General features: G+C 37.4%; 3 protein-coding genes across 4 annotated transcripts in view; all 3 read right to left on the bottom strand.

The window, feature by feature from the left end:
- Positions 1 to 1,471, bottom strand: part of LOC113150531 (GTPase IMAP family member 8-like) — a 60,801-nt gene extending 59,330 nt beyond the window's left edge. Inside the window, exons 1-2 of the mRNA XM_026343077.1 lie at positions 1,368 to 1,471; positions 1,209 to 1,239 (exon numbers count right to left, since the gene is read on the bottom strand). The gene's annotated coding sequence lies outside the window, so the exon portion shown is untranslated. The remainder of the gene's footprint in view (positions 1 to 1,208; positions 1,240 to 1,367) is intronic.
- Positions 1,472 to 1,795: 324 nt separating this feature from the next.
- On the bottom strand, positions 1,796 to 8,077 carry LOC113150051. Its single transcript, XM_026342430.1, is given in 8 exon segments — positions 1,796 to 3,235; positions 3,238 to 3,764; positions 3,854 to 5,056; positions 5,482 to 5,529; positions 5,621 to 6,277; positions 6,438 to 6,497; positions 7,299 to 7,368; positions 7,949 to 8,077. Coding segments are annotated over 7 exon segments (3,642 nt in total). The 5' UTR covers positions 7,339 to 7,368; positions 7,949 to 8,077; the 3' UTR covers positions 1,796 to 2,128.
- Positions 8,078 to 12,975: 4,898 nt separating this feature from the next.
- On the bottom strand, positions 12,976 to 17,888 carry LOC113150057 (GTPase IMAP family member 8-like). Of its 2 annotated transcripts, XR_003297635.1 has the most exons (3): positions 17,524 to 17,888; positions 14,075 to 17,029; positions 14,017 to 14,036 (listed from the first exon to the last, which is right to left on the bottom strand). XR_003297635.1 is itself a non-coding variant. In XM_026342438.2 (2 exons), the coding sequence occupies exons 1-2, from the start codon at positions 17,732 to 17,734 to the stop codon at positions 14,304 to 14,306; spliced, it is 2,937 nt and encodes a 978-aa protein (XP_026198223.1). In that variant the 5' UTR covers positions 17,735 to 17,888; the 3' UTR covers positions 12,976 to 14,303. The 2 variants fall into 2 exon arrangements, 1 of the variants encoding a protein (XP_026198223.1); XM_026342438.2 differs by having other exon boundaries at positions 12,976 to 17,029.
- Positions 17,889 to 18,883: the final 995 nt, after the last annotated feature.

Raw genomic sequence — 18,883 nt, 5'->3', positions numbered from 1 at the left:
ACTAAGCAACTAGATAGTGAAGTGTAGCCAGCTGAATTTTCATGGACTTGTTCCTGAACATGAACAAACAGCTGAAGTTGTTCCTCTGTTGGACCTTTTTCTGTTGTTGCTGAATAAATACAAGCAGCCTGTAACTGCTAAACTTAGACCAGATGAAATCGCCCTATCAACAATACTTTTATTACTTTTCAATAATCATGTCTCCTTGGGGCAGAGCTGCTGAGGCCCAGAGACATGAAAAATGCACAGTAAAGCCATGTATTCAGTCAGGACGTTTGAAGGCTCAGGGTGAGTCTTTTAAAATTGTGGTTGAAGCTACTGGATCATGAATAAAAACCCCTATATATAATCAGGTGCCACAGAACTAAACCTCACATGTAACAAAGAATCTGTGTGTGTGGTTTATGTTTTGGTTTATGTCTTCTAGTCAAAACCAATTTATTAGATTTAATGAGAGAAAGGTTAAACTCCATCAGTACAACTGCAAAGCATAAAGGTCACACTGAAAATCAATAACTGATAAATATCAAATAACGTGATGAGTTTTTCAACTGTTCCTTTCAGAACTTAATTCTAACTTCAGACAACTATTAATTACATGATTCTGTTCAAGTAAAGATTTAACTCAGAAACTCATTAAACATCTGAAGAGTATAATAAGAGTTAATTTATAACAGGTGTAATGTGTGGACAGTGACAGAAGACAGTGTGTAAACCTGGACTCACCTGGTGCTGCAGACGCCATGATGTCACTGCGTGACTCTTGTGAAACTTGTGAACCAGACTTTTATCTTAGAGAGTCAGATAGCATGCTCAGTGTTTAGTTACAAGCAGAAAAACATCTCCCTCCCATCTACAATCTATTAAAAGAACTGTGTGAGATTGTTGGAGTATGTTTCTGTCAGCTGCTGTGCTGAGGAATGCAGCAACAGAAATTAAAGTACTGTCTTATTAATCTCATCAGTGGTTCTGAGAAGTTTATTTCTCAAATGTTTCTATCAATAACACATCACAAACTGAGTCCAACTCTTCTGCTTTTTTTCTTCATAAGTTTTCAGGCTGTAAAAACGACTTGTTAGTGAAGTGAACACGTTTCATATCAACTCCTGACGGTCTGTTGATCCATCTACAGTCTGATCACTGACACTGGCTTTATTCTAACGTCTGGATGTTGAAGTAATGATTAGAGTTTGTTCAAGTTTACTCACCGATTTATTCCTGCTGCGCCTTCACTGATCACTGCTCCGAGTTAAAACTGAAAGTTAAATGTTTGGTGTCAGTTTGCCGCAGCTGTTCACATGTTTCCACATATTCAACAGTAGATATGACAACACAAGTTTGTATCAACAGAATCATCTAATACTCACTGAATCTCTGCTGTTGGAGTTGATCTTATCGTCTGGTTGATCATTTGTGGTCCAGATTTATTGAAGCAGACAAACTTGTATCAGTGTCATTTAACATGCTGCCATATTATTTCTAAATTGGAGAACTGGGTGTTTCCATATGAAACAGAGCAGGCTGTCATTTTTTATTTGGCCACTAGATGACAACAGAAACCTGTAAATGACACATTCACAGTACTTTGTGTGTACTAGTATATTAATGTATACCAGTGTTTACTGCATATCACTCAGATACACTGTCAAGGAAATGGACATTTAATGATTTTGATGAAATGGATGTGCTGTTTGAGGGACCTGTTAATAATTCAACAAGAATTCTGACACAGAGAGATAAACTCCAAGAGATCCTGAGAGAGATCAGTTTACTGTCTCTGATTTTAAAACTGTTACATTTTGTGTGTCTGTACATACGTTTACGTTACTTTCACAATGTTTTTAGTGGCTGGATATTGAAGTAAGACTGGGGTTCAAATCCATAAAAGTCAAACCACTCATACAGAGTATTAACATAATTCATGTAAGATGCGTCAGGGAATATTTTGAAGGTCCTTAATTATAAAATGTAGGAAAACTAGAGACGTGTTTCAGATACATATTTTTCTTCTGTCTCTTCCTGTTTGTCATTATTCAGAAACACGTAGCTGAAATCAACAGGTTAATAATACTTATGATGTTTACAGTCAGTTACAACATACAGAGTGACAGATTGAATGATCTCCCCTTCATAAAATACAACAGGGAGATTTGGTCTCCACTTGGTTCAGCAGTTCCTGGATCAGGTCACTTATTTCTCTCTCGTGGATTTTCTGCAGGTTTTCTTTCTCCTCCTGATTTTCCACTTTCTTCTTCTGGTTTTCCTGCAGGATCAGTAGCTCTTTGATTCTGGTCACATTTCCACTCCTCCTGGTCACACACTTCACTAAGTCACTGATTTGTCTCTGGTGATTTTCCCTCCTTTGTCTTTCATTGCAGACTGAAAGCGCCTTCAACAGGTCGTACTTTTCATCTTTGTCCTTCATTTGTGTCTCATGCTCTTGTTTGTGAGCTGCTAAGTCTTTGGTGTGTTTCTCTTTGAATTCATTCAACTCTTCAGCTTTCTTTCTGGCTTCCTCTTCATGTGTCTTCTGCAGCTTCTCCATTATTTCCTTGTAGTTGTTCTCTAATTCAATCTGCTTCTTTTCCTCCCATTCTTTTCTGGCTTTATCTTCGTCTCTTTTATTCCTTTCGGATTCTTCTCTTTCCTGTGCATATTGTTGTAGAAGCTTTTGAAGTCTTTGCTCCTCGTGTCGCCTCTGTTCGTCGTCTTGTGTTCGTTTTTCCCACCACTCTTTTCTTTCTTTCTCCCAGGCTTCTCGTTCGAGCTGCAACATGTCTCTTCGCTCCTTAAGCTCTGACTCTGATTTGATTTGTTCATTTAAAACTGACTGTTTTTCTTCCCACTCCTTCTGCTTGGTTTCATCATCTCTTTTCCTCTTTCTCTCTTCTTCTTCTCTAGTTTCTTGTTCTTTCCTTCTCTCCTCACGCTCCCTCCTTATCTTTTCTTCCATTTCCATCAGTTGTTCATCTTTCAGTTTTCTCTCCTGTTCAATTGCAGCTTTCTGTTCTTCCATTCTTCTTTTTATGGCTTTTTTCTCTTCCTCATATTTTCTTTCCAGTTCTTCTCTCTCTCTCTTCATTTCTTCTTCTTTCTCCTTCAGGATTCTCTCCACTTCTTTCTTTATCGCTGCTTCAGCTTCTTGCAGCATCTCATTAGTAAAGTAGCTGCCTCCATTCTCCTTCACCATGGTGTCGATCTTTTCTATCAGTTCACTGACTTGTTTAAGGTTGTTTTATCATAGTTATTAAACACATGGTATCTTCCTCCACAGTCACTGATCAACTTCTTAAAACAATCATCACATTTTGTTTTGATGTATTCTTCAATCGACAGCTCCTCATGTTCCAGTTTATCTCCTCCAGTTAAAAGAACGATGGTGAATTTCTCTGAATTCTTTCCGAAGCCTTCCTTTATAAGTTTTAACGTCTCCTTCTCCTCTGGTGTGAGTCGACCAATCTGTAACACCAACAGGAAGACATGTGGTCCTGGAGCCAGAAGACTGATACATTTCACCATCTCATCATTAACTTGTTCGTTAGATAAGGTTGAATCAAACAGACCAGGAGTGTCGACCACAACAACAGGACGACCGTTAACTTCACTCTGTTCTTTCTGACATTGTTTAGTGACTGATATTTGACTTAGTTCAGCTTTAAACTTTTTTCTTCCTAGAATAGTGTTTCCTGAAGAACTCTTTCCACAGCCAGTCTTCCCTATCAGAACAATCCTGAGACTCTCTGGACTCTGCTCCTCTTCATCACCTGAAACATCAAAAGAAAATAATATAGTAGCTTTAATTGTTTAGAATACTGTATGTTTAGAAAAGGTATTTAAAACAGGAAGTACTTACATGTGACAATATTGTCTTTCAGCTTCCTCAGTTTAGTGTGTAATGTGGTGACGTTTCTCTCTAGCTGTAAAACATTTTGCATTTGGACACGAGTAAATGTTTCTGTTGTAAAACTACATGATTTATTTCTGGACAGTCTAACTTGGTCCACAGTCTCCAACATCTCCTCTCTCATCTTCCTGTCCTTGATGTTGACAACAACATATCTTCCTCCACAGCTCTGACAGAGCTCCTGGATGTCTCTGTCTCTTCTTACAAAGTTAACAACATCTGGATCTGTAGGATCTGACTCCACAGTGAACAGAATCATGGTGAAGTCATTGACTATAGAGCTGAATGTGTTCTGGATGGTCTCTAACTCTCCCTTGTCTTCATCAGTGAGGGGACCCACAGGTAGGACCAGGATGAAGGCATGGACACCCTCAGGATCACAGAGGGAGATACACCTGAATGATTCCTCCATCACTGTCTCCTGAGGTTTTCCATACAAGGCAGGCAGCTCCACCAGGGAAACCCAACGTCCACACACCTCTCCCTGATTCTTAACACACTCTGATGAGTTGGAGACTGAATGAAGCTCTGTCTGACCTAAAATGGTCTTGGCTGCTGAAGACTTCCCTGCTCCTATTCTACCACACAGAACCAGGTTTAAAGCTGGTTTGATGGGTTCAGACATCTCTTCAGTGAGGTGGAGGAAGGTCCCTTTGTTTCCATATAAAATGTTCTCAATCTTTTCCATCAACAGTTTCTTGTCATGATCAAACATGTTGTAGCATCTTCCTCCACACTCCTCTAACAGCTGATTTACAGTGAAACTTGTTTCTTTCTCTTTGTGTGTGATGATGACCATTGAGTATTTAAATGCATCTGGACCAAACAAACTGAGCGTGTACTTCAGTTTTTCTTTCATCTCTGTGTTGAATTCTGAAGTTTTGACTAACAGTAGTAAAACATTTGGTCCAGGACGGGACAGATTCATACATCTCAGCACCTCTCTCTTCACTGTGTGCTCAGGCAGACTGAACAGATCTGGTGTTTTCACCACTGTCACAGAGCTTCCTCTCCACTCTCCACAGGTGGCCACACAGTGTCTGATAGGTTCAGTTTTTTTGAAATGAAAACCTTGATCTCCAATGAGGACATTGCCAAGTTTTGTCTTTTTGTCTTCACTTTTCCCCACAAGCACAATCCTGAGAGGAGACACTATAAACAACAGAGAGAAAAACAGGATCTAAGTGGTGGTTTGACCACTAGATGGTGACAGATGGTGAATGTCTCTGCTCTGAAAGGGAGTTCTCAGTAAATCAGAGCAGCAGTTTTCTTTGAACGTAACGATCAGTTTCTCCCTGGTGAATAATTTCTAGACCTCGGGTTAACAAATGTTAAGTTACAGTACTGGAAGACAAGTCTTCATAGTATTGAGCTGCACTGCTGATAATTAGTTTTTGTTATGTTAAATGTAACTACAGAGAGTACGAGGTTCATAACGCTCTAAAGTTTATGTTACTACATAAACTACACAGTATTTAAACCAGTTGTTGCTCCTACACTCACCTCTGACAGCTGCACTAAAATGCTGTTTGGGATTAATTAAACACATTTGTCTTCAGTAAATTTCATCTACTTACATTGGTCGACTGGACTTAACGCTGCTGATGAAGTATATGATGTAAACCCTGTTTGAAGACAAAGCTGCTCATTACAGTACATCAACTTCATCTTCACATATTAGTGAATGTGACAACATTATAGATCAAGTATACTCACAATCAAAAACGTAGTTTTTTGCTGTCACTAAACCCTGAGTAACATGGTCCCTGAGACTGGCTGCTTCTTCATGACCACTGGATAAATCAGACTTTGCGTCCTCAAATACGTCACAGCTCACATGATCTCCATCATTCTCTTCCACAATCTGGTCCATGATCTTTAACAGCTCTAGACGTTCGAGATTTTCCTGCCACAACATCTTGTGTCTACATTTCCTCATAATGTCTCCTAACAGATGATGCTGCAGGTATTTTACTGTGGAACCTGAACTCTCCTCTCTGGGTGTTGATATCAGCACCAGTGAATGATCAAATGATCGATCACCAAAGTGTTCAAGGATTGATCGTAGCCTCTTTGTTTGTAGCTCAGTGAAGTCTTCAGGCTGTAGAACCAGCAGGAACACATGAGGTCCAGGAGCAGAGAGTCTCACACAGTTTTCTACATGTTCTGTCAGTTTGTCTTCAGAGATTTCACGATGCAGCAGATCTGTGGTGTTGATGAGAACTATTTCTTTGTCCTCAGTCAGTTCACTGATCCTCAGACACTGGTCTGGTTTATTCTCAGTGTTGAACTTAGCTTCTCCCAGTATAATGTTCCCCACTGAACTCCTCCTTAACCAGTTGTTCCCGAGCAGAACAACTCTCAGCTCAGACACTGAAATGAAAAGTATTCTAATTATTAAAATGTTAAATATTGTTTCAATAGATAGAGTTGAATAAATAATACATTGATATACCACTAATTTACTGTATATACACTGTAATGTAAGTATTACATTTTTTAGTTTTTGATCTTTTAAATCAGTTCGACTCACTTGTAGGCGGCACGCCTCCAATGCTCTTTCTGCGCTTCATGGGTTGTGGTTTCTCTGTGACTGTAAAATGGGAAAAACACTCTTTTTCAGTCTACTGTCTTCTGAACATGATCAGGGCACAGATCACACAGGTTCATTCAAATGTGCAGTGATTACTGATGTCAAAGGTTCCCCACTCTTTATGAAGTTGTAAAGTGTGCACTAAAGGTTTTATGATTCAGAAGATGGAATAAAAAATACACAATCACATGTAAGACACAGTCAGTGTTTTTGTAGCTGCAGTAGACATTAAGTTACTTCATGGGGGCATTAACTGTCTCAGCAGACTGAATCACATGGTAACAGTGTAAAACTGACCCACACAATGTTTTCACCATTAACTGGGACTTTAGCGAAATCTGCAGGACCACAGCTTAAACAGTCAAATAGGAAAACACATGAAGAAAGTGACAATAAGAACTACAATATGGGGTTTTTGGATCAATGTAGCTGTAGCGTGAGACTCAAAATCAATTCATCCATCAAATACTGACACTGTGTCAAACAATGGTTAAAGCCTGTGGGCGTTTCATAGATACGTGCAAGGTACCCTATCCTGTCAGTATGTGGCCTCCAACTGGTCAAAAGGAGGCGACTCACTGAAAAAACCTTATGAATATTGCTGGTTTTCTGTAGTACTGTAATTTAACTGAAGAATTAATAACTTAAACTTTTATTAAGTGTTGCATTTCAAGAACTTTAAACAGCTTAATTCAGGATCCACAGATATGATTTACGATGTGAAGATTACGTTATTATAGTGAGAGAAGACGTTTATTAAGAAGTGTATAATTCAGACTAATAAAGTCTGACTGGACCCACCTGGTGCTGCAGCTGCCATCATGTGTTCTGCTGAAAACATCGTGTGGAAATAAGTCGGACACTAATTCAGCTGCAAAGAAAAAAATAAAATACCAAAAATTTACGTTGCAGTTTCTATTTATGTCCAGACTCATATTCTAGTGAGTTCATCCAGGAGTTTCTGAAATACTGAACAAGAGCAATTTAATGCCTCAGAGACTTTGACCTTTCACCAATAAAGACACAAGTTCACTCTTGAGTCTGTGTGGACACAACTTTGATCAGATTTTAAAATTTTATGAGATGAACAGAGGCATGAAAACAATAAAGACAGCATAAGTAAAGGTCAAAAAGTGAAAAAAGTTTCCTTTAGTGTGAACTATTGTCAGTAAAACAAGCAAAAACAAGAAATTAGCTACAACGAATGATTTCACACGACCTTAGATAAAGACTTTGTTTTAAATCTCTGTTGTACCTTGAAGCTGCTGTATGTTTTAAACTCTACCTGTTTCAGACCGTAATCATGTGACACAGTGAAACGAGGTTTTGTTAATCGCGTTTGTTGTTTTTTTATTTGGTTTGGTTTATTTTTAGGAGATAAGATAAAGCACTTAAGTGCAAACTGACTGTTTATTCCTAAATCTAAGATAAAATAAAAATTTGACACTCACCTGAAAGTGATGACCAAAAACAGATTTAATGAATCGATCATTCTTCTGATCGATCAGTTCCCACACTGCTTGTTTTATATAATCATTTCTGTCCATCTGGTTTTAGCTGAGTTTACTCCCGAGCTGAATCTTTGGCTGTGCCTCCACAAAAACTTTAAAAGCGAAAGTTAAAAGTGAAATTAAAGAAACTGCGTTGCGCATGTTCGGTGTGTGGAGACAGCAGTAAAGTTGGTTTGAAGTTGGAGTCGAAAGTAGTTTCACTTCCACAGTGAAATTAGTGAACTACACATTTAGAGAAGTTTCTTTTACTCACTCTTATTATATTTACTGATAAATTTCTACCTTTGGTGAACTGTCCATATTCATGTGCTGGTACCTTCTACTACAGGTAATAATGATGATGAATCTACAGGAACTTCTTCATGTCACCATCTGATCCTCTTACTGAAATAAGAACAACACAAAATGAAGGAAAAAATAATCAGAGGTGGGTAGAGTAGCCAAAAGTTGTACTCAAGTAAATATAACTGTACTTCAAAATATTATTACTCAAGTAGAAGTAAAAAGTAGTCATCCAAAATATTACTCAAGTAAGAGTAAAATAGTATTTTTGGGGAAAAGACTACTCAAGTACTGAGTAACGTTTCATTGTTCTTGTTTATTTTCTTAGAAACTATGTAAACACTGCAGCCAGTTAAAATGATAATGCAGACATTTTAAATAATAAAATAAAATGAATGAAATAAATAAACAAAAATAAATGAGTAAAAACATATCACAACATAAAGAATATGTTTTTGAACAATAAAACTTTTCCAGTATATATTGAGTTGTCCTCCAAATGGCAGCAAACAACAGAGGGTTCACTTTACAATAATCTGTGTCTGTATGTTATATGATTTTCACTCTATTTAACTACTTCAATAGTAGTTTTTAAAGGTTCTTGGAGTGAAGTAAGTGAGTGAAATAATAAAATCCAAGATATAATAAAATCCACGACACAGACACAAACGCTACAGAATGGAAACTGTCCATATAGGATTTAAACGTTATTAACGATATAATAAACAAATCGTTTTACACAGTGACTCTACCACATGTCTGTATTTACTTATCCAGTAGAACAAATTTAAGAAACTTATATTTTTAGCCTCTAGCTTACTTGTTAATTAAACATGCTAACATTACAACACTTAATGAAACAGCTAAACGTACTGCGACATGTTTCCTCAGATTAGACGTAGAGTTTTATACTCTGAAATGTCTTTGTCTGTTTTGACAGATAAGACACAGCATGACGAAGTTGTTCAAACATGTTTTTAACATGAGACCAGGTTTGTTCATCCTCTTCAGTTGTAGAGAGCTCCGCCATCTTTGATCTTATAGGACTGATGACTTTTTCCCCTCTATGTCGAATGTAGCAGAGTAAGAGTAAAGTTTCTTCTACACAGAAATACTAAAGTAAAGGTAAAAAGTATGGTGCAGTAAAACTACTCATAGAAGTACAATTTTTTCAAAAAATTACTCAAGTACATGTAACAGAGTAAATAGGACGCGTTACTACCCACCTCTGAAAATAATTAATAAGTAATTAGTATTTTGCTTGTAAGAGGAAAGGACATCTGTTACTGCTAAGTGAACTCAGATACAGTAAAAATAAGAGTATATGTTTTAATTCCTCTTCTCCTGTATTATTCTAGTGTCTCCTGTAATATTCTAGTGTCTCCTCTAATATTCTAGTGTCTCCTCTAATATTCTAGTGTCTCCTCTAATATTCTGTTGTCTCCTGTAATACCGGCACCGGTCCGTGGGTCAAAAAGAAAACAGAAATACATTATTTCTGTTTTATTTATTATCTGATCCAAACGATGTTATATATTAGAAATGTGCTGGATTCTCTCCTCCACATGTGTCTATGACTCACTCTTGATGCCTCGGCCACATGTCTAACCCACATCCTCTACTTTCTTAAAGGGGCCACTCCTGCCTGTAACACATCATATATTACCACTAAACTGAAACTCCCAAGCTGGTAAAATGAACAAAAAAGGTTTCTTGGTGCAGGGTAAAAGAGCCACTGAGGAGACAGAATAAGAGCCTTCAATGCAGCAAAAGCTGCAACAGACAGAACCAGGAGTCCTACTGGAAATTTAGATTTATTGTGACGCACCAAGTCCTCTCAGCATAATATCTGGTGACTGGCGACCGACTCTCTGATGAGGAATGAAGTCTTAAAAACTGCGTCTCCACTTTATTTTAAACGGAAAAATCTCACCCCTATATATTTAGAAAATACCAGTTTTTATGAATTATTTTATTTTGTTGTTTGTGTTTATCCGCCACACCTTAAAGGCCGCTTCGTGAAAATATTATCTGACATTAAAACGGTCCGTGGCGCAAAAAAGGTTGAGGACCACTGTTCTACTGTAACTGACTGACCCCGTTAGTAAAAGGTTCAGATCCTGGAGGTTTTAAAGCTGCACACATTGCACAGTAGACATGCTCATCAGAAACGGAAACAAATTCACCAGGCATATGTCATGGACCAGAGGACTTTGGGTCTTTTCCAATCAGACACCTTATCCTATTATAACCCTGTAAACAGCCAACAGTGTGAATAGTGAAGTATTTACACATACCTCCAGGATTTCAAGGGCCAGGGCTCACCACTCTTTTTTCATATCCTTTTTTAAAAGGATTCCATCAGTATTATTATAATACATCTGAACCAGTCATTATTATTGGATAAGTCAGTTACAGTATGGTACAGCAAGGGGGGGTGAAAAATATGGAACTTAACATGAAGCTATGGAAACCAATTAGAAACCATAGTACTATGCAAAGTAGGATACAAAAGGAGTGTGCCCTCTGTGAGATGTGTAGCTGCACATGTTAAAACAGAGTCTGAGTAAATATGTCACATGACAAAGAAGTTAGTGAGATTTTATATTAATACAGACAGAATGATGCATTGCAGACGGTTCCTAACTCTGTGGAACTTTTTGCAGACCATTCACAGTCACACCTGCCTTTCAGAGTCACTAATTAAGACAACATGCATGTTTCTGAACAGTGAGAGGAAGCTGGAAAGAACCCACACTGTTACTGTGGTGTGGAGCTGCTGTAATCACTGGGTCATGTTACAGCTCCACCTGCTGGACATAGATTATCAGACCCTGGTTCTCAATGCACAGACACATTTACACTGTGGACACCTGAACAATCACAGTAAAAAACTAAGTTCAAAACTGGCTGACAGGAGTGAGATCAGAATCACACAAAGAGTGAACTGAGAACAAGAAAAGACTATTCAACAATAAGAGATGTAAGATACAGCCTAACAAAGACAGAAGCAACAATCCTAGAATTTGCAAAAACATATGAAAAAAAACAAAACAAAAAACATAATGACACAAACAAGCACTTTAAATCAGCTGGTAAAACGTTCAAATTACTATGAGTCAATTTACGGATCCAGCTTTGCAGATCAATTCATTTTATTTGTTGGATCATATACTGTGGTTGGCGGCTTTGAAGATAAGATGTGACACAATGTGGGAGCTGTAAGAGTTTTACAAATAGGAAAAATAAGTTAGTATTATATATTAATCATTATTAATTATAATGTTTGAAAGAGCCAAGTTTCAGTATGAATAAATACATTTGGCAAAGTTTCATTTATCCAATTAACTGATAACTGAAGGAACAAGTGAGAAAGGTGAATTAAGGAGGTAAAACACCACCAGGTCTTGTCTAATTAGACGTTCAGTACTATAGATAATGGAGCTAATGGTGGTGCAGAGACTGACACTTCATCAATTAGTATAATTTACTTTAAAAGCAAACAAGACTTCTGCTCAACACTAGAAAACTAACACAAATAATTGTTTGTGATTTTACTGGGTTGTTCACATCAGAAATAAAAACAAACCTACATATTAATTGTAATAAATAGACTTTTTACTTTAAAACATAAACAATGTAAATATAACAGTGAGTAACATTGTGATCTCACCTTTCTACAGTCTAATGACTTTTTACATTCACTCAACGTTTAGAATTTTATTTATAAGGTAAGTAGGAACTATAGTAATCCAATAAATGTAATGAAGTAAATAGTACAATATTTTATTTCCCACTTCAAAGACTTGTACATTAATCAATATTCACCTGTTTGTTCATACATGATGATCTTTTTTATAAAGTTAAAGCTGTGAGCTCTGTTGTATACTGTGCTTGTACAGTACTGTGTTGATGCTCAAACTAATCATTATTTATCGTGTTCAGTTCAGCTGTAGTTTAGTTTTATTTATTTAGATGAACAAAATGTCCTGTCTGTAAAACTCAACATAGAGAATACTAAAACCATTTTCTGCAGCCACAGCTACATCGGTAAAGATGGGGATGAGATGGATTTTAAAAAATTCACTTACAAGTTGTAAAAAACTATTTCAGATGTCTCACAATTGTTTGACCTACATTAACAGTTAACCGTGTTAATAGATTAATATATTCTATTCTATTACTGAGTTAAATTCAGACAGATTAAAGGTAGAGAAGCTCTGAAACCAACAGCTTCACCTGCTGGACATAAGTGAAAACACACTAGAGGTCATGGTAGATCCTCAGTTTAACTGTATAGTGACTGTAGAGACACAGAAAGTGGACAAACACAATGCAGCATGATTTACTATTTGTGAATTTTTTTATTATTATTATTATTATTATTATTATTATTATTATTATTATTATTATTATTATTATTATTATTATTATTGTTATCGTCCTTGGTACAAAGTAATTAAGTAAATGTACTTAATTATTGAACTTTTGGACTATTTTAAGGTATTTCTACTTTTATAATAATGTATACTTTATTGATCCCCTTGGGGAAATACTTGAGTATTTCAATTTTCTGCTGGCTGCACCACATTTCAGAGGCCTTTAGTACTTTTACTCCGTACATACATGTGTTTAGTAATTCTAGTTACAGAATTTGATCAATAAAATTGAATGAAACAAAGTAATTAAAATTATAAGTATCAGATTTTTATTACATAAATCATCAAAACAGGATATAAGTTGGTAAAATAAAGACAATACAATACCACCAGCATCAAAATTATTATTATTACTTGTAACAGAGTATTTCTACACCGTAGAATTGACCTTTACTGAAGAAAATCATCGGATCGTGCTGTGACTGTGTCAGAGTGGTGCTTCAGTTTGTCATATCGTGCCGTAGATGTTGTCTTAAGTTTATTTTACATATTGTGGGTGTGGAGCTTCAGTGATCTTTGCTTTTCCTTGTGTCACATCACATTCTCTCAGACAGATGCAGCAGTTTTGTACATTTTAAATCTTTACGAACAACGTGTCTGAGAGTTTACTAAGATCAGTGATTTACAGAGATGGAAACATGACGAATCAGTACTGTTAATGAAAAAGGATGTTTAATAGTAAATGAATCAATTAACTGAAACAGTAAATAAGAACACAAAGGATGAAGGAGGGTGATGACTGACTGTCATTGAAATAAACACACATCACAGAGCTGTTCCTCATTACAGGGCTGTGGTGTTAAACTCTTAATTTGACATTAAATTAAAGCTACTATGATGGTGGTGGTTTGGCTCATACAGTGTTGGGTCACACTGGGACACAAAGATCATTGCAAAACTTACTTAGTGTTATTAATAGGGAGGAAACTGTTTTTATATCATGTGATTATATGTTGTTGGTTCAACCTTTGAATCCTTGTGCATGTTTATCTTATGAGCCACTATCATCACTGGGTTTTTAGGACAACTGATGAGTACAATCAACGGGAACATGACACTTAACAGCAAACTAGGATTTAAAAACATACATTTAAAATAATTATATTTGTAAATCATAAAGATGACAGACCTACAGTCCAGTATCCATGCAGCTCAAACCGTGATGTGCTTCACAGACGAGCTTGTACGATTTGGATCATGAGGAGATCCTTTCTTCCTCCAAACATTTCATCATATTATTATTATCATATAATTTAATCATGGACGCCTTTTTTCTGCACACTGCTCGGCCACATGTGCTCCACACACTGATTGAATGTGGTGTTGATGTGTTGGTGTGTGTGACCAGTAACATGTTACCCAGGCAGAGATCATTAGGTCATAAACAGTCACTGGGGTGAAGATCTGAAGGAATGCAGCTGCAGTTGTTTAACATTGTCCTGACACTGTGAGAATCTGTTGGCTCCTGCAGTCTGAATATCATCTGCTGACTGGTATGATTTGAATTAGTGAGTTAATGTATGTCACAATCGTCTGACACGAGCAATTCGACTGTTAAAGGTTGAGCAGAGTGATCAAGAAATGATGCATTTGAGTTTCATTTTTAAACTGTTCACCTCTTCTTCCTTCTTTTTCTGCAGCTCCTTCAGTTCTTCTTTCAGACTCTCTTCTTTGTGGGTGGAGAGCTGATGCAGCAGAGTAAACTCTCTTTTGTCTTCCTCTCTCTCCTTCATTAAAGTCTCATATGTTTGCCTCAGATCCTTTAGTTCCTCATCGTACTTTTCCATCAGATCTTCAAAGTCTTTGGTGTATTTCTCTCTGAACTCATTGAGTTCTTCTGCTTGATTTCTGGCCTCCTCCTCATATTTCTGTTTCATTTCCTTTAGTTTTTTACTGTATTTGTTTTCCATCACTTGTCTCTCTCTTTCATTCTGTTTTATTCTGAGACAATATTCCTTTATCTTTTTCTGATACTCCTCTTTTTCTTGTTCATATTCCTCCTTCAGCCTCTGAAGTCGTATTTTTTCCTGCTCTCGTCTCTGTATATTTTCTTTATATCGGTTTTCCCACCACTTGTTTCTTTCCTTCTCCCAGGCTTCTCTCTCTTTTCTCAGTTCTTCTCTATTGTTCTCCAGCTCTCTGTTCAGCTCTTCCTTTGACTGTGACTCTAATATTTGTTTTTCTAAAGTTTCCAGTTTGTGTTCCCACTCCATCTGCTGAATTTCTTCCTGCTGTCTCCTCTTTCTATCTTCCTCTTCTCTAATTTCTCGTTCTCTCTCTCTTTCCTCTTGCTCCCTGTTAATGTAGTCCTCCTTATCCTTTAATTGTTTCTCAATCAGTTCTCGCTCTGATTCCATTTTGGATATTTGTTCTTCCATTTTCCTTTTTATATTTATCATTTCTTCTTCATGCTTCCTTTTCAGCTCCTCTCTCTCTCTCTTCATCTCTTCTTCCTTTTCCTTCAGTATCCTCTTCATTTTCTGTTGTATCGCTGCCTCAGCTTCTTGGAACATGTCATTAGTGTAGCAGCTGCCTCCATTTTCTTTCACCATGGCTTCAGTTATTTTCAACAGTTCACTGACTTGGTTGCGATCTGTCTGATCATTGTTATTGAAGATATGATGTCTCCCTCCACAGTCATGTATCAGTTTTTGGACAAAGTCATCACAGTCTTCTTTTAAATAACTCTCAAACGTTTGATCTCTCAGTTCATCTCCTCTGGTGAATGTGACAATGATGAAACGTTGTGCTTTCTTACCAAAGTATTTCTTGATCAGCTCCACAGACTCTTTTTCTTCCTTTGTAAATCGACCAATCGACAGCACCAGTAAGAAAACATGAGGTCCAGGAGACAACATGCTGACACATTTTACAAGCTCCTGTTGAACTTCATCACTTGACAGAGTTGTATCGAACAAGCCGGGGGTGTCGACCACATCAACAGGTCGTCCATCAATCATACCTGAGGCCTTTTGACAAAATTTGGTAACAGATTTCTGGCAGGGCTTAGATTTAAAATGGTTTTTGCCCAAAATAGTGTTTCCAGTTGCACTCTTTCCACTGCCAGTTCGCCCAACCAACACAATCCTGAGACAATCTCTGCTCCGATCGTTACCACCATCAGTCTCACTGCTGTGTTTCACATTCTGTAATTCAGCTTTAAGTTTTCCAACCGTCTCCATCTGAGCCTTGGTGAACATGTCCTTTGTGAAGCTTCTGGATCCTTTCATCTGTTCCACAGTCTCCAGTATCTCAGAGATCTGCTTCCTGTCCTTGATGTTGACAACAACATATCTTCCTCCACAGCTCTGACAGAGCTCCTGGATGTCTCTGTTCTCTCTTACAAAGTTAACAACAGCTGGATCTGTAGGATCTGACTCCACAGTGAACAGAATCATGGTGAAGTCATTGACTCGAGAGCTGAATGTGTTCTGGATGGTCTCTATCTCTCCCTTGTCTTCATCCGTGAGGGGACCCACAGGTAGGACCAGGATGAAGGCATGGACCCCCTCAGGATCACAGAGGGAGATACACCTGAATGATTCCTCCATCACTGTCTCCTGAGGTTTTCCATACAAGGCAGGCAGCTCCACCAGGGAAACCCAACGTCCACACACCTCTCCTTGATTCTTAACACACTCTGATGAGTTGGAGACTGAATGATGCTCTGTCCGACCTAAAATGGTCTTGGTTGCTGAAGTCTTCCCTGCTCCTCTTCTACCACACAGAACCAGGTTCAAAACTGGTTTGATGGCTTTAGATTGTGGTCTTTTGGTGTCTTCAGTGAAAGTGAGGAAGGTCCCTCTGTTTTTATGCACAATGTTCTCAGTTTTCTCCATAAACATTTTATGGTTGTTTTCAACAATGCTGTATTTTCGTCCTCCACAGTCTTTGAAAAGCTGCTGAACAGAGAAGCTTGTTTCATCCTCCTCATGTGTGATGACGACCATTGAGTATTTAAAAGCATCTTGATCAAACAAACTCAGGATGAACTTCAGTGTTTTTCTGTTCTCCTCAGTGAAATCAGAAGGTTTCACTAACAGCAGCAGAACATTTGGTCCAGGAGAACAAAGAGTCACACAGTTCATCTGTTCTCTCACTGCTTCCACAGACAGACTGAACATGTTTGGAGTTTTTACTACTGTTACTGGTTTTCCTTTCCACTTTACACTGGCAGTCTGAAAGTGTTTATGTGGAGTGAATATTGGGGTAAAAAACTCTTTTCTCCCAGTGATGAAGTTTCCCAGTGTTGTTCTTTTGTCATCTTGTTTCCCAAAAATCAAAATCCTGAGTCCATGTGCTGTTGAAATTAAAGAAATAAGTAAAAAATAATTTACAGATTACATTAAGTATAGTTTCATTACACTTTACTCATTTACTACATTTTGTTATAAAGTGTACTATTGTACAACAATACATGGCCATCAATTATAGTATGTCTTATGTTTACATTTAGTTATTTGATAGATGCTTTTGTCTAAAGCGACTTACAAGTGAGGTACAAAATAAAGAAATATCTAAGTCAAGGAGAAAACCTTAAAGTAAAGTGATCTATATGTTTTTATGACAGAGAAAAGATTTAAATGCACAGAAAATTTCAACAAAGTTCTGTCTTGGTCTCCTGCTTCTTATCAGATGTGATAATAGTTTGTTCTATTAATCAAAACCAGTTTTTGCAGGATCCCAGATAGACTTCAGTTCTGTAATTGTAGGATTGAAAATCTGTCTCATTCTTGATCTAATGTTCAAACTTCATCATTTGTCTTCACATGATAAGAATATTCTTGAACTTACCAACAGGTTCAACAGGATCCACTTTAACACTGGCTGCTCCTTCTTCTTTCAGACTTTCATGATCACTGGATAAATCAGACTTTACGTCCTCAAATACATCACAGCTCACATGATCTCCATCATTCTCTTCCACAATCTGGTCCATGATCTTTAACAGCTCTGGACGTTCAAGGTTTTTCTTCCACAACATCTTGTGTCTACATTTCCTCATAATGTCTCCTAACAGATGATGCTGCAGGTATTTTACTGTGGAACCTGAACTCTCCTCTCTGGGTGTTGATATCAGCACCAGTAAATGATCAAATGATCGATCACCAAAGAGTTCAAGGATTGATCGTAGCCTCTTTGATTGTGGCTCAGTGAAGTTTTCAGACTGTAGAACCAGCAGGAACACATGAGGTCCAGGAGCAGAGAGTCTCACACAGATTTTCAAATGTTCTGTCAGTTTGTCTTCAGAGATTTCAGGATGCAGCAGATCTGTGGTGTTGATGAGAACAATTTCTTTGTCCTCAGTCAGTCCACTGACCCTCAGACAGTGGTCTGGTGCTTTTTCAGTGTTGAACACAGTTTGTCCAAGTAAACAGTTCAACACTTCTCTTTGATCAGACCAGATGCAGCAGAACAACCCTCAGCTCAGACACTGAAAACACATTTATATCTCAAATTAAAGTCATTATAATACAGAGAATACATAAGTATTACATATATTATTTTTTTTTGTTTGTTGCTTAAATCAGACATTTTGAGGCTTTCCACTGTTAATTATAATTTCAGATCAACAAAACAAACTGTTTAGTTTGACTCACTGAGAGGTGGCAGGGAAATGCTGTTTCTACATTTCCTGGGTTGTTCATCATCTGTGACTGTGAAAATACACAAAGATACAAATACTTTCTTTATTCTGTCCAAATTTGTTCCCTATTGTTTTCCCAAAAATCATTCAAATGTGCAATGATTACTGGTGTCTTCATTAATAAATACATTTGTCTCCTCTGATGTTTGGTGGATTTCCAACAGATAATATATGAGAAAAAAACACTGAATGTGGAAACAGAGTAATGTTAAGATTAAGCAGTTCAATCTCAAACTGGAGAAACTGTAAAGGAACGGGATTGATGGGGACCAAACAGTTAGGAACAAAGGGAGGTTTTATTAGCAAAAGGAGGGGACACAGGGAACTAATAAACACCAACAAAGTATCAACTAAAAGAGACTCGAAAACACAGTGGACAAATACAAAGTGACAAACAAAAGCGCTGCAGTAACGCAGGCAAAAGATGAACTAATAAACCAACAAAACATACAAAGTACCAACCAATAAATCACTAGACAAAAAAGTGAAGTGTGAGAGCATTAATGA

Source organism: Anabas testudineus, chromosome 9, assembly GCF_900324465.2.
Source record: "Anabas testudineus chromosome 9, fAnaTes1.2, whole genome shotgun sequence".
Taxonomy (NCBI): Eukaryota; Metazoa; Chordata; class Actinopteri; order Anabantiformes; family Anabantidae; genus Anabas; species Anabas testudineus.
The sequence above is the reverse complement of the archived record's forward strand: the minus strand, read 5'-3'. Positions and strand labels throughout refer to the sequence as shown.

What these genes read in the sequence shown, in the direction of transcription:
- LOC113150057 (XM_026342438.2), bottom strand. Translation starts at nt 17,734, where the DNA reads ATGAGGAAATGTAGACACAAGATGTTGTGGAAGAAAAACCTTGAACGT. An exon ending in GGATCCTGTTGAACCTGTTG is followed by an intron (nt 17,030 to 17,523) that starts GTAAGTTCAAGA and finishes TAATTTCAACAG; the next exon opens with CACATGGACTCAGGATTTTG.